At 38.2% G+C, this 27,986-nt stretch overlaps 1 protein-coding gene across 1 annotated transcript; it reads right to left on the bottom strand.

Annotated features, from left to right (window-relative positions):
• Positions 1 to 22: 22 nt before the first annotated feature.
• On the bottom strand, positions 23 to 26,470 carry LOC115771335. The gene is made up of 2 exons (XM_030717001.1): positions 26,157 to 26,470; positions 23 to 1,455 (listed from the first exon to the last, which is right to left on the bottom strand). Exons 1-2 carry the CDS (start codon positions 26,275 to 26,277, stop codon positions 503 to 505), a joined length of 1,074 nt encoding a protein of 357 aa, XP_030572861.1. The 5' UTR covers positions 26,278 to 26,470; the 3' UTR covers positions 23 to 502.
• Between the last annotated feature and the right edge of the window lie 1,516 nt (positions 26,471 to 27,986).

Here is a 27,986-nt window from a genome sequence, read left to right as displayed (position 1 = left end):
GTTTCTCATTTTATGTACACACACAATACAAATACAAATACAATTATGTTTAAACAAAAAATAATTAAGTAATCGATACGCATCATAAAATACGATTAAACACATAAAAATACAAATACGAATACAAATACAAATACGAATAGACTACGTGCTATAATTAAGTACAATTAACAATTATGCAACACAAATTGTGAGACAAGTAAACTGATACAAAAAAATTACAATAATAATAGCTATAATAATTTTTAAAATAATAATAATAATAATAATAAGTACACACAACTAACGGAACTATTGCAAACCATAAGTGGAGTGAATGGGTGGAGAGGGAGGGGCTTGCAGCAGGCGTGCGCGCGGGGCAAGTGTGCAAATATGTGAAAGAGTCCGGCGAATAAGTATCTTAAGTTGGAATTTTATCTTTGCTCAAAATAAATATATAAAAAAACCACAAGATTTCGCAGCTAAAACTCGCTCCCAGCTGGATGTGGGCCCAACCTGGCGCTTAGCTCAGGGCCAGCAGCGGCTCCAGCTCCAGATCCTTGCTAATTGTCTTTTTCTTGTACTTCTTTTGGAGCTTCGTTTTGGATAGCTTGGATTTGGATTTGCTGGGCTGTTGCTTCTTAAGCGACGCCTCCTCGAGCGCCTTCTCGCGATCTAGCAGCTCCAGCTGCTCAAATATGTTCTTCGGATGTGGATGGGTGCTCGGCTTGGTCGCGTTCTTAGCCGCATAGACGACCACAAACTGCGAGAAGGCCGAATCTGCGGGCGTATTAATGTCAGCAAAGTCACGGAAGTTGGCGAACTGCTCCTCGGGATACGTATATTTCTGGATGAACGCCTCGCTGGGACGACCATGGCCATTGTTGGCATCCCCATAGATGTAGTCGCTGTTGTCCTCTGGATGGTAAGGCATCTCCTCCTCCGGATAGAAGGTGCCGCCACGGAGCACACCAAAATCACCGCTGCCCAAAATGGCTGCATCAAAGCCGCGCTGCTGCTGCTGCTGGGCCGGCGCCAAGAGCGGCAGCTGCAGCGGCGAGTTGTCGCCAACGGGACCAGCGGGACCGGCGAAATATGGACGCGAGTGGCCCAATGGCGGCGCCTCGTGGTAGAAAGGCGGATAAAAGTTCTGCGCAGCCTGGCTGTGCGAGTCCGCACCTGGACCGGGCGTTACATCGGCCCGCGAGATCAGCTGTGTGTTCGGATTGGCAATGGGACGGAACTGTTCCTCCTGCACTGGCACCGCGGGCGACACTGGCTGTAAAGCTGCTTGAAAGTGGCGACTCTGTGCGGGCGTGGCAGCAGCTGCCCGATGATGATGCTGCTGCTGCTGCTGATGCAGCTGTGTTGTGGGCGGCATATGGAAGTGCTGCTGCTCATGGGATCGCAGCACAGTTATGGGCGTAAAGTCATTCGGTTCCATCAGCATGTCGCTGTCTTCCTCTGGAAACTCAGCTGCAAGAGAAGAAAGAGAGAGAGAGAGAGAAAGAGAGGGAGAGATCAGTGGGATGAATAGACGGCAAAAACGAAATGCATCTTCCGGCAGGCGAACAAATGTCTGCTTGACGGCTCTTCTTCGATGGGCCCCTCAAGCTAGCGGGCTTCCACTCGAAGATCGACTTCAGCATCGAGTGGCTCGTCGTCTTAGCAAGCAGCACTTCTTTGTTTGCCCCGTCATTGTGAAGTGGCAAAATGTGTGGGTTGATGACGACAGCAAAATATGTTGAGAAGCAAGCGAAAGCTGCAACATTTTCGGAGGCTCTTCAGCCATTTCTGACACTTAAAAAGAGCCCCCCTCCCCACCAAAAAAATCCCGGAAATTAAAGTGCGTTCAAATCGGCAGTTCGCTTGCAGGTCCAAGATAATTACACAATATTGTTGAGGCTCAAAAACGTATACTTCGAAACGCAGCTTGCTTTTCGCACGAATATTGCATACTAAAATATTGCACTAGCCGAAATTCTAACTTACAAGCTGCCGAAAAGTAAGGACTAGAAATTAATTGAAGGAATCAATCTCTATTATAACTATTAGTTACTATATATAAGCTGCCTATAGGGTATCTATTGGTTGGTGCTGCCCCACATATTGCATGCTTGCTTGCAACATACCAAAATGTTGCATGCAGCACATCAAATGCAAAATTCTTAAAGCAGCAAATATTTTTGTCATATCACAGCTGGCACATCGAAGCACCGCTCGTGCCACCACTCGCAGCGCGGCTCAATTACAGTGCTTCAGTGGCTGGACTCAAATTTGTAGCTATTGTTGTTGTTGTTGTCGGTTGTTGTTATTGTTATTGTTGGCTGCCGTTGACCAGTCAAATGTCGTCTCGATAAAAGTCGATAATAATATAAGCAGCTGGCAGCTGGCATAAATTTTGTTCTAGCCATGTTGCCTGTCAGATAGCCGAGCAAAACCGACCAATCCAGCGAGCCTCCGACCCTCCCACTGTCCATGGCAGCATGCATGGCTGTAAGCCGCTCCCCCCGGGGCCCACCAACTACCACCTACCCAGCACGAGCCGCCTTTCATATAGGCAGTTGTTGTTGTTGTTGTTCTTGTTGGCTGCTTGTCTGTGGCTTTATTTCAACATGAATTCGGATTTTCACTGCATGCAATGCTAACGGTATTTTTCTGGCCTTTTTCTATATATATATTTTTTTTTGTTTAAAGCATTTTGATACCTTGTTAAAAACGGTATAAGAGGGTATTTTGGTTTGATATTCCCTTTAAAAAATATAAATAAATCTACCCTGTAATTTATTAGATCCAAGTCGATCTAGCCAAGTCCATCTGTCTGTATGTGTGCCTGTCTATCCATCTGTATGTATCAATCCATTAAAGCATAAACTTTGAATCTGTATTGTATTGTTTTTATAGTAGCTTATGTGAGCTAGCCGAGTGTGTTTAGGTGCTTTATGGATATGTATATTGTTCTCGAATGCTTGCACAGGGTATCTTTCAGTCGTTTAGTTAGGGTTTTTCATCATATGTCGCAGCTGATAAGAGCTAGCTAGAGTGTCTTTAGCTGCTTTAGAGCTATATAGTGTGTGTTTGAATGCTTGTACAGGGTATCTCTCATTTGTTCAGTTAGATTTTTTTGATTTATAAGAGTTTATAAAAGTTAGCCAAATGTGATAAGCTGTCTTAGAGCTATATATTTGATTTATGATTATAGGGTATATCTTAGTCGAGCACTCTCGAAAAGAGCACTCTGTTATTTACAATGCCTTGCATATTGACACCCGCTGGTGGCTTTTTCGGGTTTGGTTTTTTTTTTGGTTTTGGCTGGCAAAACGGAACATAATGAGTTTGTTAAGTGTAATTGGCCATTGGCTGGGTATGTTTCGGGTTCGGGCTTGGGTTGCGAAGTTTGGTACACTTGTGTGGCGGCTGTGGGGGCTGCCCGGCTGCTTGATGATTTTCGATAGCGCTGCCAGAAAATGGGTCAAACACATTTCGGCTTTTGGCAGCGATATGTCGTGTATTAAGTATAAATTACTTTATTATTTATTTGACCAGTTCGTTGAAGTTTCATTGGTGTCCAGCTTAAAGCTGGCACTGCACGTTTTTTCATTTATTCTCATACCCTGTATCCACTTAAAGCGGGTGGTTTTTTCAGCCCCATCAAATATTTGCATGCTATTGTAACTAATCTGAACTGTGTATTGTTTATTTATGCGGGTCGCATTTTAAGTGTTGCTTTCAGATCCGAATGTTTGCTCAAAAGAGAATATTATATAGAGTCAGCCGGGGTAAATGCGAATCGCGCTTGTATCCAAGCTCGACTATGGACTGTTTCTCTAATTTGCCAAATTGCCAGCATGTCCACTGGCCAAAGACAAGGCACTCACAATACGAAAACACAGTCAGGTAGGCTCATTATCAATCGAATCGGTAAACAAGAGCAACAGCAACACCCCGTTTCGAGGGAAAGGTGAACAGCAACTGGCTAGGACTTGATTGGCCTATGGCCCATTTTCAAAAATACTAAAACAATCCAAAAACCATGTAATAACTAACCACGCGAGAGAGCTTTGGGCTTTTTATAGCAAACTTATTTGCTGTCCGCCTGCACTTAAATGTTATGTTATGTAATCCCCAAACTTCAAGTTCCATTTTCATTCTAAGATAGGTGAATATAAGTTAGCTTTCGCATTGAATGATTTGAGGATTGAAGAAATAGTTGAAATATATTTAAATATTATATAGACTTTCTCTGATGATATGTTAATTAAATTCCTTCGCAATACCATCTAAATTTTGTTATCATATTACTTGAATCAGCTTCCAATCTTATGTATTAGTTTATTTGTTTTATAATAAAACGGTATAAACACATAATCTTTTGATTATAATTAGCATTTTAGGGTATTTAGTTCGGAGTCATCTCTATCTCGAATCTTCTTCTATTGTAAGCCATTAAGCATGCAGTTAGAGTAAGTCTCTAGTTCCACTTTGTAAACGTTTTTGCATAAATATATATATACATTTATTTATTTATATATATATTTATAAAGCCCATATTATACCAATTATGATCCAATACAAACTTATATGGCATGTACACATATATACTACTAATTATGTTATAATTCGAAAATACATTAAAAATTCACAACAATTACCCAATATTCACACTGAATTGGCAATTGTTGCAAGACAAAAACGAAAGCAAAACAAAAGTGCATAATTATGAATTATTTTCGTTATAATTTTCTTTTATTGTGAAAAAAAGAAAAAGCAAGAAAAAAAAAACTTGCAATTGCTTTTGCCGTTGAAAGTGGCAGCAAAATCAAATCTGAACTCGAATCCGAATCTGAATCCAAACACAAGTCCGAATGCTGATAAAAGCAACTCAAAAGGCAGACGAACACGAATCGCGCAACACTTTCATCCAGTGAGTGTCTGCTCGTCAATCAATCATTCATTCATTAAGTCATGCAAAAATCAAACAACAACAAAAAAATATTAAAACAAAAACAAAAGCGAAAGCTCCGGGCAAAAACTTCAGAAAGTCACGAAAATGCAAACAAAGTTGTAAGTTGTAAAAAATAAGGAACTGCGTTCATCAAATTATGTTGATAGAACAAGGTTGAAAAGCTCTATTAATTGTTTAATATACAAATTTTTTTTCATCTGAATGCATACGCGAATTTGTTTTAGTAGTTAATGTAATCTAGTTTGCAATGCTATGTCTGTACACATTATTAATTTCAATCCGTTCGCCAAAGCCTATACTAACTGGTATAGAGAGTATAAATGAGAGTGATACACCTTTTATTTTTGTTACTTTTTTTCGCTCTTCTCCTAACTTAACTAAAGCTGCATACGCAGATCTTTGTATACGTAGATAACAATGTGAGCGGCTGCACATGCACTGAACCTTAACACTAACTGTTCTTGCACTTTATTTCTGTCTATCACCCCATCTGCTCTGTCTTAAATCAGTCAGTCAAATCTTAAATATCGAGCATAAAATTCTTAAGTACAGTGTATGACTGGATAATATCTAATTGATGAAAATTGCAATAGTTCAGCGAGTAGTGTAGTAGATAGCCTTTCTTTCTCGTTTTCTATGCGTTTGCCAAAGCCTAGACCAAATGGTATAAAGAGGAGGAATAAAAGACACCTTTTTTTTTGTTTTTTTTTTCGCTCTTTTTCAAGCATTAACAAATCTGCATACGCGGATCTGTATATAGATAACAATGTGTGTGGCTGCACCTGCGCCGAAGCTTGGAACTTTCGTTCACATAAAAACTAACTGTTCTTGTTATCTGCCTTTGACTTCTCCGCTGACCACGCTGTCACGCCATCTGCTCAGTCACAATTCAAGTAAATTTCGGACATAGCACAGCGAAACACTCTTCATTTCTTGGGTGCAGTGAAATAATTAATAATATCTAAACAACATCTAATTGATGAAGTGTCGGAATGGCTCAACTATTGTAGTGTATCAATATATAATAATATGAAATGTAGTGTAACACAAATAATAACATCGAATTTGGGAATTAAATTAATAAGCGCGACGTAAGTGCTAAATATGTTGTTGTTGTGATTATTGCAATTGTTGCAGTTGTTGTTGTTGCTTAAATTATGAAAGTGTTAAACAATAAGCAGAAAGAAGAAAAGAAAAGTAAAGCCAAAGCATAGCAACGCGCAGATATTTCATAATGATTAGCGCGCACTGAGCCAGATATAAAGTGAAAAAAAGAAGGCAGGGAGAAAGAGACTATAGACTAAAGTGAGGCAAACAAAATAATTATAGTCATCAAGATGAGCGAGTGTGTGTGCGCGTGTGTGTGTGTGTGTGTTTGCGCATACAGCTGAGCTATAATAGTTGTAATGTACGGGTGTGTGTGAGCTTTCAGTACTCGTAACATGATGACCCTGATGACGATGTCGAGACTTGCGGTACAGGGGCGTATGCGTTAAATTGAGCGCGTCGTGCCCACAACAAATGGGAAGAGTGCCTGTGTGTGTGTGCGTGTGTGTGTGCGTTTGTGTGTTTGCTTATGCACCATGACACGTTCATGTGTTTAGTCATTTGGATACGAGAGCGAGAAAAAAAGGTGAATAAAAAAAATTGCACATTGCGATTGTTGTCGGTGATTTTACATTGTATTTTAAACATGACACTTCTTCAATTTGAATTCACAATTCGCTGATTATCGCTGGCTTTGTGGCAACCACTTGTGGCGCGTTAACGCAATGGGTCACAGTGGCTGCGTGGGCGTGGGGCCGTGTAATTAACACATTGTTCGGCCTGCGTGTTGCAATATGCCGTCCCATTAGTAAGGCGACCGCGTCTAAGTGGGCGTTAAATGGGCGCTCATTATTATGTTTATTGTGTTTGGGTGACGTCACATAAATGTCTGATACTTAGCTCAGTTTAGGCATTGCACATTCCTCATTGTTGCATGCGATTTTATTAGGCAGAGAAGACAAATGAAGTTCGGGCTTAGCGAACGACAAACACGAGGGTTAAATATGGGGGTATGATGAAGATTTGTTAAGGCTTTTTCTGTGATTTTATGCTTTGAACTGTCATTTATTTTGAAAAGCTGATCTGGCTTTTGATCAAATAAGTATTTTACAGTCAATTATATCTTTAAGTCAATTGCACGAAAGTCCGCCTATTGGCAGAAATAACAACAAAAAACAACAAAAAAATGTATATATTTTAATTTTAATATAACAGTTTTTGTTTGATTTAGTGTTATTTCGTGCCAGGCTTCTAAAAAGTTTGTAAAACCCTTCTTTTTTAACATAAATAAATAATAACAATTTATTCCTAATAAAAATGGTTCCTTCAAATCTTAATGAATTTCACAGAAGAATAATTTATCATACAACATTTTTATCATTCATTTTTTTTTCCAGACTTCTTTTTTTCTTACTTTTTGTTTAAAACATAATTCAATAAATTTCAAATAAAAAAAGTACACTCAAATCATAATGAATTTCACTGAAGAATATTTTGTCATAAGAAAATGTTGATTCTCATTTTTCCCCCTGAGCTTAGATTAAAGATAGCAAATAGAAAGAAAACCCTAAGGGTGTTTTCCTCTCAGAGTAATTACAAATGAGAATTTACCTGAGTCAAATAATTATGTCTAAAATTTCTTTTTTGCAATTTTTGAATGTGTTGCAATCAGTTGTAAAATAGCTTGAATACAATTTATAAGCTAGTGGTTTATGTGGCAGCAAGAGAAATAGCTGCAATGACAAGTCGACTTGTTAAGTTAGAGAAAGAAAAAAATAAGCACAAAAAATGTATGAAATTGGCGCAGCCCACACATTGAGTTTTGATAAACAGACACGATAATTCATGGCACGACTTGATTATGATGCATGCCAGTTGTGCCGCAGCTTGTGCCCGCCTGCCACAGGCGACGCCCAAAGCAACTGCAACTCATCAGCGGCCGGTTGCAATTTTCCGGCACTTAGCTGGCACTTACAGCGACGCGTGCGTGTTCAACAATATATATGTGTGTGTGTGACTACGTGTGTGTGTGGCTTATAAATTTCAAAATTCCGAGTTAATAAACAAAATATCAGGACTGCCAGCGGCAGCGTCACTTTCACTAGCCCAAACCCAGCTTAGCCGCAAGTGATTTTAATTGAAGTTAAGTGAATCGAGAGTCGCATCGCTCGCACTTGCAGTTTGACCTTTGTGTGTGGCAAGTTAATGGCACATTTAACCGGTCAATGGTAATTTCGGATATGCGGATTGCAGAGACAGTTCAGCAAGTTGACCTTTATGGGGACTGCACTGCAATTGCCTTTTTAAAACGGGAACAATCATACTTGAGTCAAGGGACAATATGGTAATTCTATCTAAAGCTTAAATTAACCATTCGTCATGTGTTCGTAATTCCGTTTGGCATTTAAACGTTTAATTGACTACTAAAAAAGTGGTCTAGTTATAAAAAGACAAAGTTGAGCTGGATATAAAAAAGTTATTTTCAAAATGCCACTCGCTAAGCCTAGCTGCTACCTCAGCGTTAGGGACAATAATCGATATCTGTATCGGTAGAGTGTGTTATCGAAATGTTAAAATCGATTGTGCTCTGCCCACTCTTGGCTCTTGTGTTGGCATCTCCAGAAATTAAGCAAAGTGAATACGCAGCATAATAATTCAGCTTTACAGGGTATCTGATAGCCTGGACTTGTGCTGTTGACCTGATTCTATGTGCATGTGAATTGCGGGCGTGTGTTTTGGGCTCGGATTACACTTGAACAGTTGGAAGCAATTGCAACCTGTTTGGCTCTGGGGCCAATGGGCAATTCAATGCAACGACTCTTGCAGTTATTTATGAGCTTGTTATTATTATTATTATGTGTGTCTGTGTCTGTGTGTGTGTGTGTGTGTGTGTACATATAAACATTTGCAATTAGCGGCTTTTTATGTTACACTTTAATGACAGTTTTGTTGTTGCTTTTTTTTTTATTTTTACTTCAGCATTTTGTGTGTTGTCATGTTTTCCGCATTGAGGCGCCCAACCTTGAAGCTGGCACTGCAACTAACAACCAACTAACAACCAATTCAACAACTCAGCCACTGAACAACCAACCAACTAACCAACAACAACACGACATTTATTTAACTTCATTTGCAATTCGTTTGTATAATGAAAAAATTAAAAAAAAATCACAAGAATCTTGCCCCGTTGCATGAAGCTGCGGCTGACAATGACGATGAATCAGCTGGTCAGCCGGACAGGCCGACACTTGAACGGACAGTCAGCCGGCCGGCGATGCATGCGGTCAATGTCAGAGTGTTCATTGAGTGTGTGTGCACGAATCTTATTTCAAGATAAACCGCTTGCCAAGCACATGTTGCACATTACTCGTTATTGTCAATAATAATTGCTGAAAAGATGCCTTCAGATCTAACAGCCAATGGGCACAGTGTACAACATAGCACAATAATGAACATAATTGTGTTTGACCAAATACCCAAAAAACGTATATATATATGCATACATATATACATAACAATTTTTATTATATATTCAAAGCTAATCATAATTATTTTGCGTGTTTAATCTGCTGGGATGAACTGCTATTCAGCCCATATGCTGCACTTCCACCCATTTTCCGTGGCTATGAATATTTTGAAGCAAGTGAAACACGTCTCAGATAAATTTTGACGTGGATCTTTAAAATTGTGATAGAAGTCAATTGGCTGGCAAAAAAAAAAGTTGCATTCGCTTGTTTTCCATCAATTTTCCACAGGTGCGTGTGGAATTTCCCTCCGTCTTAGCTTAAGTGTAAAATAAGTAAGCTTCTTAGTTCCGATTAGAACAAACATATGCTTATTTATAGTTCTTCAAATCGCAAAAGTTCGTGCAAATAATGAAATAATTTTTCTACTCCACAGTAAAACAGCGCTTCTCGGTTGTATGTGCGCCTCAACATGGCGTATGAGTGATGCTATAAATTACCTCAGATTCGTTCTATGCGATTTTGCCAATGAGCTGCCTATTGATGACTGTGCACCAGCAGCAGCAACAACAATAACAAAAACAACACCAACTGCAACAACAACTGCAACAGCAGCATGCACGTAGGGGTCATTATGTTAGATTTGAATTTCTATGCCATGGTCTGGGACGCCAGCAGCTGGGCCCAAGAGCTAAATACAATGACATGAAAAAAACTTAATGATAAAACACACTCCAAGCCACAGACAACAAACAAATAAACAAAGCAGCCAGGTAAGTAGTTAAGTTGAGTTTTAGTTATTCAGTATTTTTTTTTATTTGTTATTGTTGTTAGTCACATAATTAAAATTACATTTTTTTGAAAAATTGTTTGGCTTGAAGCTGCAGCATTACAGCAGATCCCACACAGATTCCCCCCCACACGCTTAGCCAATAACTGAGTTCAACATATTCTATATGGGTGAGGGGCATAGGTGCGTTGCGCCGCTGTCTGTACTCTTGAGGGGCGCGTTCCATTTGTTAGTTGAGCGACACCTTGGCCAAGGTTTGCGCTGCGGGCTTAAGAGCCAATTCTTCCGCATTGGCAAGCCATCTATAGTCTAATTCAATAATAGAAAACTGTCTAGGCTTGAACGCATATGCGCATGTGTTCAAAAAAATATGTAATTAGTCTTTAAGGGGTGCGGTTAAAAAAAAAGTAGTCGAGAATGGGTAAGGCCGGCATTGAAATGCTTATACAGAGAATCTTATAAAAGTGCAAAAAGTTGTCTGTTATTTCTATGAGCAAAAAATGCAGGTAATAAATAATATGATATCCAAATAAAAGCATAACGAAATTCACTGTTGGGTTTTTGAGAATTAATGCCACAATCTATGCTGCTCACATACATATGTATTATATGTATGTGTTCATGCAACCAACCCACTGGCAAATGCATGCAAGAGTTTGGGCCCAACCCAAAACCAAACAGCGCCAACATTTAAAACATTTTAGACTTGAACTTTAAAGTTCAAAGCGACAAAATGGCATTTAACTTGACCAACAGCCGCCGCTGAAAGATGATGCTGTGAAAATGTCAAGCCGCTAAACAAAAGACTTAAGACACGAACTTTAAACAAGGACAGGCCAAAGAATAAATTCGTACACATAGCTCAGAAAATATTTATACATATATATCCATGTGTATCTATGGCAATCATTTGAAATCTATGCAACACGTTGCAGTTGCACTGAGGTAGCGGGAGGCAACAATCATTGCCTAATTTGTCGCCAGCAGGTGACGGGCGATGTCTCATATAGTAAATGATATAGCATGTATATGCGCGCACACACACAGGTAGCCAGATCCATAGAACAGATAGATAGATCGTTGGATAGATGTATATATTGCATAGTTGGTTAGATTGATTGATGGATGGATGGTTAACTCTCAGCTCTCAATTAAATAATTTTGCCTCAATGACAGCAATAATTTAGAACGTTTTCTTTTTATGGCAGCAAATACGAAACTGATTTTTTTTTCGTTTGTGCTGACCTTTGCCAGAGCCTAGCGACGTTTTTGCTCCATCTTTCGGCTCAATTTCCATTATTTGAATGCTTGAAGAAGCGGCTGCCTTTTTTATTATTGTTATATTTTTATTTTTTTTTTTAGCATTTTGCAGCGTCTTGAATGTTGTGTTGTGCTGTGATAAATGAGTTCGCTCCGATTTCAATAACATGCGATCGCTTTAATGCCTTAACATTGGAGTTAATTTCTAAAACACTTTGCCACACATGCGCTCGCAATTAGCCATCTTAGCCATGAGTCTCTTGGTCTCGGTTTCAAATTTAATTTCAATTTTAATTTCTGTTTCGGTTTCTGTTTAGGTTTTCTGTCTCGGTTTCAGTTTCGGTTTCATTTCTGTTCCGTGCCTGGCATTCCAATGCCGGGTAGGCAACATTATTAGACGCTTATGCATAAACAATTTGATTTTATGTACAGCTCGCACATGCCCCCGACTAAGCAGCCCAGACTGCGCCCATAAATCTTGACGCCTCGCCTGACTCAATTAAATACGAATGTACACACACACCTAGGCACATGCATACATTTACAAAGAGCATATGGCAGCACACTGTGTCTGCCTCGAGTGAAACATGAGACTACAATTCAAAACTCAACAGTTGCATCGCCCATTGATTTATCGATTTATCGAAGTGGGAGCTGCTCGCCTAATGAATTTCTCTTAGCTAATATATATCCGTAAGCTGTTGTATCATGCGCCTCTTTGCACCTTTTATGGCATCCACACGTTTCTCATTTGCATGCAAGTCTCTTTGGTTCTTTGTTTTGTTGTTGGTACTTTCTTGCTAACATTGATTTTAATTGAATGGGGATTGTCAGAGTTTGAAAATGTAAGACTTTTTATAAAAACCTCGCATTGCATTAATTGTGTTCCATTTTTATACTCTGATCATCAGATATATATTCATAAATATATGATTTTTGCTCTCTGCAGGGAAGCTTTGCTTAAAATAGTTGTAATACAGTAGTTTCTCTTTATTGCAGAATATATATTGAAAAGATACAGGAAAAAGAATGTAACTTATTTTTTCTTCAATTGAATTGAATTTAAGATAAAATGAAAAAGTAAGGATATCTTCGGTACGCCGAAGATTTATACCCCTTGTAGGCAGTTCCCTTTTGCAGATATATGAGAATAGGGAAGCTCGAAAACGCTGGTTTGTTAAATATAACATTGAAAACAGAATAGTTTGCTATATAAGATTCTAGTATTCCACCTATCTTGCATATAAGTTATTAATGCCTACTTTTGGACTGATAGTTTCCTGCTTTCAAGGTGATAGAGAAACTAGTTCGCGAAACAGTTAGACAGACGGGCATTGCTATATCAATTCGATTTTTAAAGCTGATCAAGAAAATATATATGCATTATGGGTGCCAAGATATTTCCTACTATGCTCTCACACATTTCATGAGAAAAATTATAATGCCCTTTACAAGGTATAAACATATGATATAAATTTATTACTAAGTTTAAGTTTAAGCTACTATTTATTTATACTACTGAAGAAAATATGTTTTATAGATATGTATACTATTTATTTTTTATTGAATTTAAGATAAAAATACGATACCATCAAAATCGAACTCACGTTATAGGAAAAGTTGTTAAAAACAACTTTTCCACAAGAACTCAATATTTGATCGCTGGTTAAACTTTGAGCAAAGCAGCCCTAGCGGAATGGCCGAATGGCGATCAACTAAACGTTTACGACAACGATTACGATGACAGTAACGTCTTCGTTTGGGTTTATGGTAACGTTTATCATTAGCTGTGCGCATTGTCATTGAAACAATTCATTAGCCAGCTGCGTCTGCAGCTAAATGGCCGCGAGCTACAGTTTGTAATTAGATGAGCAACTTGAGTTTTGGCTCTTATCTGAGACATACGTAGCATATCCATATCCATATCCATTACTATTTCCATTTCCGTCACTTGAGTTCATTGTGTTTGTTATTATGTTTCTTAATGACTTACAATGGTTTGTTTGTGGTGCTGTGGTGTTGCTGTAATGGGCCAGAGGCTGCCTGGCCTGGCCATGGCTTAATTGTTGTCTAGCTGGCAATTTGTGGCTTTGAGTTCGGTCTGCACCTGTACATGGCTATATACACGCATATATATATATATATATATATATATATACGTGTGTACATAAATGCGCCATCATCCATAGCCATAACCATAACTCAATTTGTTAACATAATTCGCTCTGACAGCGACGCGTTGCATGCTACGTTTAGCTGCGCCATTTGCCACACGAGTCTCTGCCTCAGTTGGTGACATTGGCCGCCGTTTCCAGCTAAGCGGCTGGCGACTAATTGAACATGACATTTGCCAATAAACAACAATCGTTTAATGTGCATTATTCTGACCTTAAACAGCTTATTGAAAATTGGTTTTCAGTTTTTCGTTTTTCCCTCTTGCGGTTTGGATTAGTCGCCTTTGCTGTGGCTTCGCTTGGCTTAGCTTGGCTTGGCTCGGCTTGGATGTTCATAAGTATCTGCCTCAAGCGCCCCTATGAACATTTATTGAATATGTTGAAATTGCGATAATTTGTTATCGTCGATCCACAATCGCAAAATGTAGCCTCTTGTTGCATGCGCTTCAATGTCAAGCTGCAAGCGGCGGCCCCAAATGAAATCCAGCGTCTGCTTCAAATATCAAGTGATGGCTTTTGTTTCTACCAAGTCGGCTGCATTGGGCTATGCCATATGCATATTGGCACATAAATGCAGTTCGATCGATTTTAAAAGAGCTTCAATAGACAAGCTTTGGTTATGTGTCAAGTTCATTATCTCAGTTTGGAGGCAGCCAAACAAAAATACCAATCAGTTCAATTGAACTGAATTTCAAGCTATTATTTAAGACCATTCTGTATTGGTTGACTGAGTTATCTTTCCTAAATAATTATTAAAATAATTAATTGTATCATCTATACTCGCAACTAGTGTATTATTCAGTTGATAAATGAAGCCGAGCTGAGCCGAGTTTCTTTGTAGTTAGCTCCGGTTAGCTTTTTTCTTTCAAAAAATATGAATATATCTATTTATTTGTTTTCCATGTTTCAAATGATGTCTGAAGACCATTCCCAAAGCTTGAACCTTCGCTCGTATAAGGCCAAACAGATTTAAATATTATAGCTTAATATATCGCTATATATAAAACTGTTTGTCCTGACTGCCTGATTGACTGACAAACTGACTGACTGAATGACTGACTGATTGACTAACTTACTGACCGACTTATTGGTGATAAATGCACAACCCAAAACCTGAAGAGCTAGGAAGTTAAAATGTTCAATGTTATGTTATGAGTTATGTTTTTTTATAGATTTTTTTTTTGGAAAATTCTACCCAAGTGTGGAAAAAACTGGGTGAAAAATAAATAAAATGCTTAGCCCAAAGCTTACCACAGCCCACGCCGGGTAATAGCCCATAGTATATATATATATATATATATATATATATATATATATGCATATATATATATCAAATGTGTTGGTTAAAGGACACCGGTGTATCCCAAATCTATGAAAAGTCTGCATTAAGATGAAATACGCATCCGCCGCAACAAAATTGCAACAACTGGGACGTCAGTTGTTCTCGTAGAATTCCATACAAACTCACATTGAAGAATTCGACCAAATATTTATAGTAAATAGATTTCATTTTGCATTTAAATATGGCTTAACATTTGTTGCCAATGATTTAAACTTGTTTTTATGGGATTTCTTAAAGGTTGACGAATTTGCTCGGTTGCTTTCTGTGAGTCCATTTCACAGTTTGCAGCACATTGCAAGTTTGTAATATTATGTATAGACTTTTCCAGCTGAACTGCAATAAATGCTTTTATAAATATAATAAATGACAGACGGACGGAAAGACAGGCAGACAGACAGTCAGACAGACTGGCAGACTTGGCAATAGTTTCTGCCATTCCGATTGTGTCTCACTTAGTTACTTTATTTATTATTATTTTGTTGTTGTTTTTCGTTTCGTTTTTTTTTTTTTTTTTTTTTGCAATAATATAATTTAAATGGCTCTTTTGAGTATTATTTATGAGTGCTCTGGCTGTTGCATGACATAAATGTGTGGCTGTCGTCGCTTTGCTGCTCCGGTTGTTGCTGTTCGCGTTGTTGTTGTTGTTGTTGTTAATGATGTTGTTGTTGTTGTTTCTTGGCTTTGCACGCATATGACCCTCAGGTCTTCCATGAGAAAAGTCATGAGCATGACTGGAAATAGACATAATGACAGTGGGACGGAACAGACATGACCAGACTTGGATTGTAATATTGAAGCACATCGTTAGACAAAAGCAACAGCAACAGCAACAATAATAAATAAACGTGTGTAATCTGTTACAACGTTGCCGCATTTTATTGTTGCAAAAATTCTTTGTTGTTAAAGTTGCTCATAATCATAATAATAATTTTTCATAACGTAATAATTCTTGACTTGCTTTTTTTTTGTTGCTTTAATAATTTTTCTCATCGTTATGTCTAATTAAAGTTGCGCCTTTGTCTTTGTCGTGCATTTGTGTGGAGTGGGCGGCAAAAGGGGGCAGATTTCGCATATGATTTTTAGCACCCCTAAGCAGCTCAAGTTTTTTATATGATTTATTTATTTTTTGTTGCTTTTTTTAGTATTTATTTATATCGTCATCGTGTGGCAGCCGCAGCGCAAAATTAAAAGAAATAATTATATTTAATGTTGACTGGCCAAGGACGCGCTAGTTAGTTGCGTTTTGTTATTGAGGTTTTTCGCGTTTCCATACTTTGTTCTCTATGCACCGTCTGACTATCTCAATCTGCCTCCGACTGTCTACCTCTGCCTGTGTCTGTCTGTATGCCTCAATAATCATTGTGCAGTCATGGATTCGACTATTGCTGCTCGCTTCGTTGGGCGCCTAGTCGGGTTATGTTATGAAGCTATATAAAAGTAGAAGCGATCTCTATATACACTAGCAACAAATGTGAAATGCAACATGCTACGTTTGCCTGTCAATCAGTCAGTCAGTCAGTCAGTCAGTCAGTCAGTCGGTCAACCATAGAGTGCAATGTGCGAGGGCGCGGATGCTTGCAGGCATTTAATAAGCGTATGAGAAGCTGTTGAACGCATTGCAGCTGCGACTACGATTAATCATTAGAAATACTTATGAACCGATGCAAGCTTTAGATTTATTCAACAACAAAAAGTTGGTAGTTGCTATATCAGCGTTCAGTTTATTCTCAAAAATGTACACAATGTACTCAGCTATTTGATAAAAGTCAATTAATTCTTGAGCGTTTACTTTTACAAGCAATTTAATCAATATCTACTCAGCATCTGCTTGGGCAAGAAATCAGCTTTCAAATAAAAAATGTAGCTTGACCTTTTAACTACGAATCTAACACACATGTACATGCAGAAATGTATAAAATTCATAGTCTGTAAGTTTGTTGGAGTAGTATATAGATTATCAAAATATATCATAAACAGTAGCTCCGTTGACCAGACAATGGCGTATAATTATTAAAATTAAAGAAATTGAAGTAAATCAAATCAAAAATTCATTATAATATCCATATTTAAATTCCAAGTAATTGCATGAATAAAATCGAATATGCAAAAATCAAATGAAACTAACAATAAACAAAAAAAAAAAAAAAAAATTAAACTTGAAATTTGATTAACGATGCGGCTTTTGTTTGGGTTTGTAGATCGACGATTGCAGATCGCAGATCGCAGCTCGTCGATTCCTTTCAAAATATTTACACAAGGGCGTACGTGTCTGAGATAAAAAGAAAAATCAATGTAAATTGCGGCACGTTGCGAGTGCTTTGGACATTCGCATTCCCTTCAATCTCAAGCCCAAATCCATTCGGCATACGGCAATGGGCCAAGTGAAATGAGCCAGCGGCCAGTGCCCATAATCAGCATAAAAATGAATACAATTCAAAGTTATTATTTTGCCTTCTTGGCGGGGCACTCGTTGGCTCGAGCTAAAAATGGCTAATAAGCTATGCCGTTTGCCACTTGGCGTATGCGTGATATTTGTGCTTTTATATGCATTATGTGCCGCATGCAATTAAATGTCGCCTGAACGCGCTTTGACACACGGCTCCATCTGCGTCTGGCCGACAAACGATACGTTTATTTAGCTGAGTCAGCGACGGCGGCGGCGGCGTTGGCCTCCAAACTCGTTTCCAGGCCAGGTCTTAGCCCAAATGTGGACGGCCAGGCAGCGAGCCTGGAACTGGGGCCACGGCACGTTCGAGTACAGTGCCAAAAACGCAAACGGTTTTTCAGTTGCTCTCGTTGCTGTTGTTGTTTCAGTTGTAGTTGTTGTTGTTAGTTGGTTTTTTTGGTCGCTTTTGGCCAACAAGGTGAAGGTTAGCGAACTGTCGCCAAATGCAACACACGACTCGTAGATATGGGAACATGCGCGGCGGGCCACTTGAAGCATTGCCGGCTCCATAAATATGCAAATCACATTTTGAACTCGGCCAGCGACTTGCTGCCCAAATTCATGGCATTATTTTGCTTTTGTTTTCGGCTGCTGTCTCATGTTCCGCTTAACTGTTGCAGTTGCATTTGCTTGCCCCAGCAGTTTGTTGCAATTTGTTTTGCAACAAAATATCCGCTAAAACGGGACGAAACTTTAGCTATTTATCGAAGTCAGAAGATAAAGAAATAAATAACCGAAATTAACTAGAAATATTTATAATTTCGATTATTTTGATAGACTGAGACATAACTCAGTGTATCTCGCTGCCTGCTTACATTAAGCTGCAGCTCGGACTGCATAAAAAAAGGAAGACAAATGCCTTCCGTCTGTGCACAGCAATAGAAAGTGAGTTACTGGATAATTATGCATCTTATTTATGTTACAATTGGGTAAGCTACCTTTTTTTTTGGTTACATGGATTGGCATCTAATAATGATGTTAATGTATAGCTTGGACATATTGTATTCAGTGTGGAGCACACTCGATGCCATGCGTATAAAACATGAATTACTTTCCAGCAGTGCTGCCTCCACAAGCCACTGCCGCTGATGCTAGCTGGTTGAAGTGGCAAAACTCCAATCACAATTATGCAGCAATGCAAACACACACAACACATCGATAGTTGTCGGCTTGTTGGTTGTCAGTTGTTGGTTGTTGCTTGTTGTCTTCTTGCTCAACGGCCAGCTCATCTTTTCGTCAGTTTTAAACGGCTGCCTGATTGATTTTTTGGATTACAACATGACCTAACTGATCATTATGACCATAACGCAATTTGCATTCGGCTCTTTAACAGTCCGTCTCCTGAGATAGTGTGCGAACGCGCGTGTGTGTGTGTGTGTGGCAAATGGAAAATGGAACTTTGTGATTGATTGCAATGTCCAACGGTGCGTGTCCAAATGGCCAACGGGCCCTGCACAGCGAGCAATTACGTTATTTTCACTGCGAGAGCAAAATGAAGACATCATTTGGCTTCAATTTGGCTATTGCCACATTTCGATTTGTATAACAAATTGCACACAAATACCCGAAACCGTAAATAACAGTCGAAAAAGCTGCGGTTAAGGCTACACAAAATGTAATTAATCAAATGTTACCAAAAACTCAGCGACAAAATGACAAAGTCTGTTTAACGACACTCGAATGCACTTTCCAGTTCGAGCAGTATAGAAACTGGGGCAAATTTATGGCCATAAGGCACATATTTATGTTCAAGCGAAGTTGGTTTGGCTTATAGGAACTTTATTGAGAAATATGCTGCCCAATTAGAGGGCAATATATAGTACCTCAATTATCAATTATAGTCTATATATGCCTACAAAATATGAGAATATATGTACATATATAATCTTTTTTTTTATGTGCTAATATATAATAATATATATAATAAAAAAAGGAAAGATCGCCAAAACCAACAGAACAATATTAATAAATATTCTTTAAAGTTTCAAAACATAGAAATATTCAGTCTTAGCTTCCTGTTTTATGTTAAGATAAGTTAATATTAAAGTTCAATCTTTGCATGCTGTCGTTAATAGTTTAAGCTTTATTTAGCGAGAACTACTTTTGATTAGAAGTGAACAACAAACATCACTTTCATGCGAAGTTATTTAAAATAATTTAAATAAATAAAATAATATTGCCTCATACATCATAATAAGTCAAGCATATTTTCATCTTAATCTTCATACATTAGTACATAATTAACTTTCATAAATTTGCTGTACTATAGTGCACCATAGATTCAGGTAACGACAAATCCAAAATATGGGATCAAATAAAGCAAGTAACTTGGTACAACAGTACTAGGGACAAAAGTAGATTTAAAGTTGGATTGCTTAATTCATATTTTGAAAATTTAAATATAAATATGTGTATATTAATTATATTATAAATATATTAAATATTATATATTCTACATATAACATATAAATGAGGAAAGCTAGGTTGAAAAATATAACCTTAACACAGGAAACATGAAACACAGATTTTTTTTTTTTAATTTATGCCCTGCAACATATCTGCAAACAAAAAATGTGGAACTTGATTCTGTAATTATTTTTAAAAATATTATAACAAAAACTGGCCACACTCAGGGCGCAATGAACTAATGTGTACTAGACACTAGCCATATTTGACTAATATTCAAAGACATGAAAACTGGAGTTGCTTTCAGGTTTTCTATGCGAACCACAGTTAAAATGATGACAGGGAATAAACTGGCAACGTCTTAGAAAGCACAAAATAATTGTCAATATGCAAGAGAGCTTTATTAAGTGTATATTATAGCTATGTATATAGTTAAGTACAGCTTTAAAGCGAAGAAATTGAAGCACCCTTTGGTTAGGGTATTTAACACATTTGTAGACGAGTAGCCTCTGGCTTTGCTCAACTCTGCACAGCATGTCGCACATTTTCGTTAATTTATTTTAATGTTAAGAGAAACAAAAAAAAAAAAAAAGAAATAAATAAAAACCAAAAGAAACGAAAACAATTTCATTTTGTTACACACAAAATTTCAAATGTGCCGCATTCATCTCTTGAATTTGATTAATTCGCTTTTGGTACTTTTTGGTACTTTCGCCCCCAAAATGTGGATTAAATTCGATTTTGCCGATTTTAATTAGTTAATTATGCATTTTTGCCGCCAGCTTATGTAAGTAAAAGACTTTTATAGCCCGATGCGTTTTAAAAATCGTTTCATTTGCATACCCCGATGAGGTCTCTCTCTCTCTCTCTCTGTCTCTCTCTCCGACTCTGTTGGTCTCTGTCTCCTTTTATCGTTCATCTGAGAAATGAATGAGAGTTGTCGCTACCGTTTGGCGACACTATTTGTCTCTCGCTGCCCAATTGCCCAATTCCAATGGCTTTAGATCAATGATTGATGGTTCGCGGTCGCGCGGCTTTTCTTTCATATCATTTCATTTCAATTTCAATTTGAATCGCAATCTGAGTATCAGAGTTTCGGTTTCAATTTCCCAATTGCCCAATTGCCCGCAATGCGTTTGGCATTTCGAATAATGAAACCTTTAATAAAATCAGCTCGCACATAATCTGTGTAATTACGGTCGGTCCGTTGGGCCGTCAGTCACACAGCTCGTTGCTTTTAAAGGTTAAAGCTGAGCATTTACAATTTTTAAAAGCCGTTAAAGTGCATAACAACAAACACAGCGCACACCATGACAACAACAACGACAATAACAACAATTAACCAAATTGCGCTTTGTTCCAATTTTAAAGCTTGGCTCTTTCTATGCCCAAAACATACACACACACACAGCTGTTAACTCTTTAAACCTTTCAAACTTTTGGTCAAAGTTCGAATCGTTTATTGCCAAAAGCAACAACTAAAAACTTTACTTTTTATTTAAATATGGTATTGAAGTTGAAACTACATTTGACTTTGAGTCGAGGCTAATTTAACATTTAAATCAAATTCATATTTGGAGCCATTCAATTTAAATAAAAATGATATATGAAAACAAGCAAACATTTTTAGTTTATAGAGTGCTCGAAAAAGCTTAAGCCAAAGACTGACAAAGATATATACTTCACGAGAAAGTACAAGTAAAGCATCAGTGAAACTTGAGCGAAATGCTTTAAATAATCGATTTCGATATCTATACGTATTTCGATACCGGACAGACGGCCAGGAGGATAGATGGATTGGTATACAGCCAGGCGGACAGGCGAATAGACGAGGAGGCGAACAACACTTTATGGGGTTGAAGACGCTTCCTCCTGCCTCTTACATATGTTCGCAAAAAGAAACGATATACCCTTTTGGCATAAAGAGAGAAGTTGAAGATAACAATTAATTAATCAAAAACGTGACGTGCATATTTTATTTATTGGCTGTTAAGTACTGAATTTATATATATTGTTAAAATATATTTATAGGGCCTATCTACGCAAGTACTGGCGAACTGTCGATAACAACGTTCGGGATTATCGATAACTTTCAATAATTAAAGCAATAACTGTTATAACAATCAGAACAAAAATCGGGCTTGAACTCAAAAGCCAGTCAACCGTAAAAAATACGTTGCTCTTAAGAACTCGAAGAGTTGTACAAATAAAGCAGTCTTGTTTGAAAAATGTCGATTAATGTGCGCTTTTTCTAATTTGTTTTTCACTTAAGGGATAGCTTTGATAAATATTTGTTAAAAAAAATCATGAATAATACTTAGAATAAGCTGTTACAATACAATAAACAAATTGATTGGGCGTCATATAGTTGGGAAAGTCTGAATAACTTGATAATTACAATTATAAAAAATAGAAAATAACTAAGTTAAAGTTAACTCATTGAAAGTCAAAGACCCAGTTTCCAGTAACCACTTCAAAGCCCGATCCTGACACAGTCTCTCGCGTGTAATTACCGCAACCGCAAATAGGTACTCGTATGAGTATTATGTACAGTATGAGTATGTGCGACTAAAGCGGCAACCACAATAATAAATGAAGCCGAAAGCAGATCTTCAGATTGCATGCAACGCCTTTTTGGCCACGTTTGAGCCACATCAATTGAGATTGCGTTATGGCCTGTGTTAAGATCGTAATGAATTTTATTTACTTTACTTTTTTTTTATTTTGTTTTTGTATTATTTTATGTCTTATTTCATGCGCTCATTCGATTTCATTCATTGTGTAAATGAACGGCAATTGTTTGCTTATGATTTTACGGCTTGTTTGTGCCACGAATCGGGGGCGTCTTTTGACAACCTCATCAACACAATGGCCAACGTACATATATCAGTATATATACACATATGTAAGTCTCGTAACTTTTGGATGCGAACCGCAATTAAAATGTCAAGCGACTTGCGTATGATTAATTTACAACAAAATAAAAAAGAGGGTATAGATAGAGGAATAACCTATAAGAGCAATCTTTCATTATATTAAACAAAAAAGAGCAACTTTTCACATTTTTACACAATTCACAAACAAAGCAAAACACTTATTTAAATCAGCAAGGGTTCTTTGGATGTGGCATATAACTTTATAGAACTTTTATACAAATGTTTTCCGACCGATTGTTCCTGTGTATGCAATATGATATAGAAAACGGATATAACACATGCTTGCAGATAGATTAGATATTAATGAATTAATAATTAATCTTCATACAAGAACTTATTTCATAAACAACTCTATCTATAGAGCTATGTGTTATGGTAGGCCAACCTTAAAGGGAAGGCTACTCCCATGCAACCTCCCTACACGGCGAATCATCTAAACACCCTACAGTATTAGGTCATATCATAATCCCCTTCATTGTAAATATCCCGTCATTGTTAAATACTACTCAATGTCAATACCACTTAAGCTAGCAAACATTGTTACAATAGTTTATATCACAGTCTTTCGTGTGATAACTATATGATAAAGTTTTACGATCCCATCGATTCAGTTTTATATAACTGTAAAACGGAGAGACGAATGCCTCAATAGAAATAGACAGAAGGAGCAGGCTATATTGACACGCTTTTGAGTGATCGAGAATATATGTGTATATACTATATGCGTTCGGAGACGTCTTCTTCTATGTATTTCATATTTGATGAAAAAATCATTCAAATTATTCTCGCCCAGTCAAGCTCCAGTCAGCCGTAAGTTTCTCCATAGACGTTATTAAATGTTTACATTTTTATACCCTGAACCCATTAAAAATGGGTACAAATGGGGTATATTGTATTTGTGCGAAAGCTAAATGTATGTAACAGGCAGAAGGAAGCATCTCCGACTCCATAAAGTATATATATTCTTGATCAGCATCAATAGCAGAGTCGATCTAGCCATGTCCGTCTGTCTGTCCGTCCGTCCGTCCGTCCGTCCGTCCGTATGTATGTATGAACGCAAGGATCTCAGAACTCAGAAATTTTAGATGTAGATGCTGCTAGTTCCCTAGTTTCCGATAATCGATAACTTCCTCCGTTTCCAAGCAATCGATAAAAATCTATATCGATATCCTGTTTTTTGGGCAATTTTGGTAAATAATAAAAGCTAGAGTCACCAAACTTGACATATAGCTTCCAAATTAGAATATATATGTATATATATATTTTATGTTGGAAGAACAGGGTTCAGGGTATCCCCTAGTCGGGAGCTCCCGACTAGAACCTCTTACTTGTTTTATATACTTTAGCATAGAGTATCTGCTAATTGAGCATACCCAATACAGCAAATGTGATAGCTCATAAAATATTCCAATGAAATTTTAAGCATTAACATTCATTATGTATTTTGTATTTCTGTGTGTGTGCTTGCTTAGGAAAACTAAGGGAAAATGTTAAGAAAAGAAAATTTACTGCCAGCTGTAGCCAGTTGAACAATGGATGTGCACTACCAGGCACATATAAAATACAAACAGCTTATGCAGACGTGTGTATGCAAGTGCATATAAAGGAATGCATGTAGCTGTGGGCTATGCCTCGGCAAATGGACAAATGGGCAAATGAGCAAATGGGCGAGTGGGCGAGTGGGCAACTGGGACTGGAACCGAGACTCTGGCGACCGCATGACATAATGACACAAAGGCAGAAGATGAAGGGAAAAGTGTGAAGTGAAAAGCGAGAAGTGCGATGTGAGAAGCAGCTGCTGCGCGATAAACAAAAGAAATTAACTTGGCCACAATAACAACAACAATACGGAAGCAAGTGCACCGCGGCAACTGGGCAGATGAGACCAGACCCGGTTTAGCAGGGGGCACCAAAATTGTTGCCGATGTCGTAAGCTACAGCCTCATCTGGGAAAATGTTTTTGGAGCGCATTAGATGGTTACATACACCCAGATATATACACGCTACATATGTAAATCTTTTGTTGAGTTTTGTCTTTTCGGGTTTATTGTTGCTGAGCTCTGATTAATTAGCTGGCAGTTTTTTTTTTTTTATTTTTTTGGAATTTTTCTGGTTTCTTCGCGCTGCACATCTCTCAGTTTTGGGCGCTTGTCTTTAGTTACTTAACGCCGCCGACAAATTGGCAACTCGGGAAGACAACTTGCCAAGTCCAAGTCTGTTCGTGTAGCCGGTAATTGGAAGCGATGTGGAAGCGGCGGAGGCGGAGGAAGAGGCGATGTCTTGAATTTGCACCTAGTTTATATTATGGCTACAGTAGCAGGGCGTAACTTATATAAACACTAATTGGGGGAGGAGCTCTGCTAATATACGACTGCATTAAAAACAAGGACCCATATCAATGTATATCTTTAAACAGAAAGTATCTAAAGCTCATAAATTTGTGTATGCTTTATTATTATGCTTATTGCATAGAAATACATTTTGTGTGGAATATATCATAATGCTTTTCTTTTGTTGCATACCTGTCATATTGATAAGCCTTTTACTAAACCCTTATCTAATTAAGAAAGAAATCAACTTAAATATTCTTATCTAATTAAATGTTGTATTTAATTTTAATTGTAAACAAAAATATTTGCTCGTTATACTTAACGAGTTGGAGTTGGAATTGGAATCTATATAAAATTTTTTTGCCGTGAAGCAGATCCAAGTTGGGTCAGCATTTTGTTCCACGTCGCTTTACATTACCAACTTGACCTGTCTTTTGGCTTATTGCTATATTCTTGGACTTGCTACATGGTTGGGGTATTATTTAACTTTTGCTTGCTCCCATTTTGGGTGGTCAAGTTTGCTGGCTTCGAATTAATATGCAGGCTAAATGATACGCAATCCAATTAAGTCTATAAAGCTGAGCTCTGACATGCCGTACTATGCGCTGCTCTTGGCCGACATCATTATTATACAAGGCAAATTTGATACCTGACACGCCCACAAGACGCCCAAACAACGTAGCAACTACAGCAGCAACAACAGCTGCCAAAGTGAAAGCGATGCCACAAATCAAAACCATCATCAGCTGCCTTTCTCCCCTCACCCGTCAATTCCCCCCGCAACCGGTTGATGTTAACTCTGATGTTGTGTTTCGTTGTTGTTGCTGCTGTTGTTGTCTCTGCTGCTGTTGTTGTTGTTGCTCTATTGGCGTTGATGACTTTATGCACCACAATTCTCAGCTGGCCAGCAAAGGGAAAGGAGGGAAAGGTCTGTTTGGCGGAAAGGCACGGAATATCTCTTTTTGAAGAGGTGTCACTTTCGCTGTCGGCTGCTAATTAAGTCGATTCAAACTTACCGTTTTGATGGTCCGCTTCCTGTTTGGCAGGCTGTGGCGGCTTGGCCACAGCCAGCGTGGAGGAGAGCATAAGCATCAGGAGGATGCCAGCGTAAAGCTGCACTCGATATCCTGGTGTCATTGTCCTGTCCTGGGTGGTTGTTCCTGTTTAGTTGGATCTTTCGCTCTGCTCAATTGGCAATTGCGATTCGCAATTACGCAGTTGATTTTTAATGTTATTGCTGCTGTTGTTGTTGTTCCTGTTATTGTTGATTTGGTTTCGCTTTCGTTACGTTTAGTTTGTTGTTTTCTTAATTTGCTATTGACCTGTTGAGTGCTGCTGCAGCTGCATTTCACTTTCATATTGAACAGAAAAAATAAGTTGATAGCCAGGCAAAAATTTCAAGCGACAACAGCAACAACAACAACAGCACCAACAACAAAAGCAATGGAGGTTGCAAAGTGAAATTTCACTCTCTTGTGCAGAGCAAGTCTTGCAAGTGAATTGTGTGTTGGGGTCACGCACTCCTGTTGCCAGTTGTTGTTGTTGTTGCTGTTGTTGCTATTGTTGCTGTTGCTGCTGTTTCTGCTGGCGATAATCGGCTGCGCGTTAAAGCCATAAATATAAAAAGTATTTTGTTCAGCGATTTTAGTAACAGGAATTACAACAACGACAACAGCAACAACAACTGCAACAGCTACAACAACAACTGCAAGCACTTGTCTTGCGGCTGTTGATTTTCATGCCGTTGTCGTTACTGCCACATGCCACATGCCACATGCCACAACGCCAAAAAATACACTTGTAACATTAATTTTTCAATATATTGTTAGAGCTCTCTATATAATAATGCTATTTATTGTTTATGTTTTTTCATTTTTTTGTTTAAAATATTTGCTGTTAGCAGGAAACTATTAGCGCGTAAAAAATGTTTATATATTTGGTGTATTCAAGTTTTGTAATTAATTTGCATTTTATTATATATTATTATGGCACTTGCTGTAGTTATTTTTGTTGCTGTATCAATTATGTTTCTTGCTCTTGCTTTTCTCTTGTGCGTGTTTTTTTTTTTTTTGGTTGAAGCACTTTTCAGTTTCATAATGCGGAAATGCCGCCCAATCAACACTTGAAAATTCAACAAAAACAATAAAAAAAACATAAAACAGAAAAAAATAATGTGTGTGTCCACTAAAATTGTTATGAAAACGCGAACGAAACGCGTCGAAAACGCGCGTAATTGCATGATGTGGCACGATTTCGCACGTTCGATTTTAAACTTCCGCGCCGAAAGCAATGTACACACATGTGCGCGCACACACACACGCACGGGCATGCATCTCATATGCTTACAGGCGAATGGTCTCGGTAGGGAAGTCGGGTTGAGGTGTGGGTGAACGGGGTGGCAAGTCGCGATAACTGCAACAAACCCAGAAATAGAGAGAAGCGCGACGTTTGCCAAACGCTCGCTGCGAACGCCGTCAACTGTCTGAGCTGCGCGCAGGCGCCGTCGTAGACTTTTAAAGCGCTGTAACAGCTGAGAGAAAAGACAGGCAGAGCGAGGCAGAGAGAGAGAGAGAGAGAGAGAGAGAGGGCGAGACAGAGAGCGACTTAAAGAAAACCGCATAGATCTGGAGAGCGCCAGCGAGAGCATTTGTAAGAGTTGGCGCTTCATGAATGAAGCGGCCCAACGATCAGCTGTGTCTTAAACCGGTAAACGTTGTAAATGTTGTCCACAGCAGTTACTGCTGCCGCTGCCGCTGCATCGCCTACTGCTACTGCTGCTATTCTTTTGGCCAGCACGTGACGCATACAATTGGAAGCCCACGAAACAGCCTTTAAACAAATGTTTG

The sequence above is a fragment of the Drosophila novamexicana genome, unplaced genomic scaffold (genome assembly GCF_003285875.2).
Source record: "Drosophila novamexicana strain 15010-1031.04,08,12 unplaced genomic scaffold, DnovRS2.1 tig00000068-arrow-arrow-pilon, whole genome shotgun sequence".
Classification (NCBI taxonomy): Eukaryota; Metazoa; Arthropoda; class Insecta; order Diptera; family Drosophilidae; genus Drosophila; species Drosophila novamexicana.
This window is presented reverse-complemented; position numbering and strand designations above follow the sequence as displayed.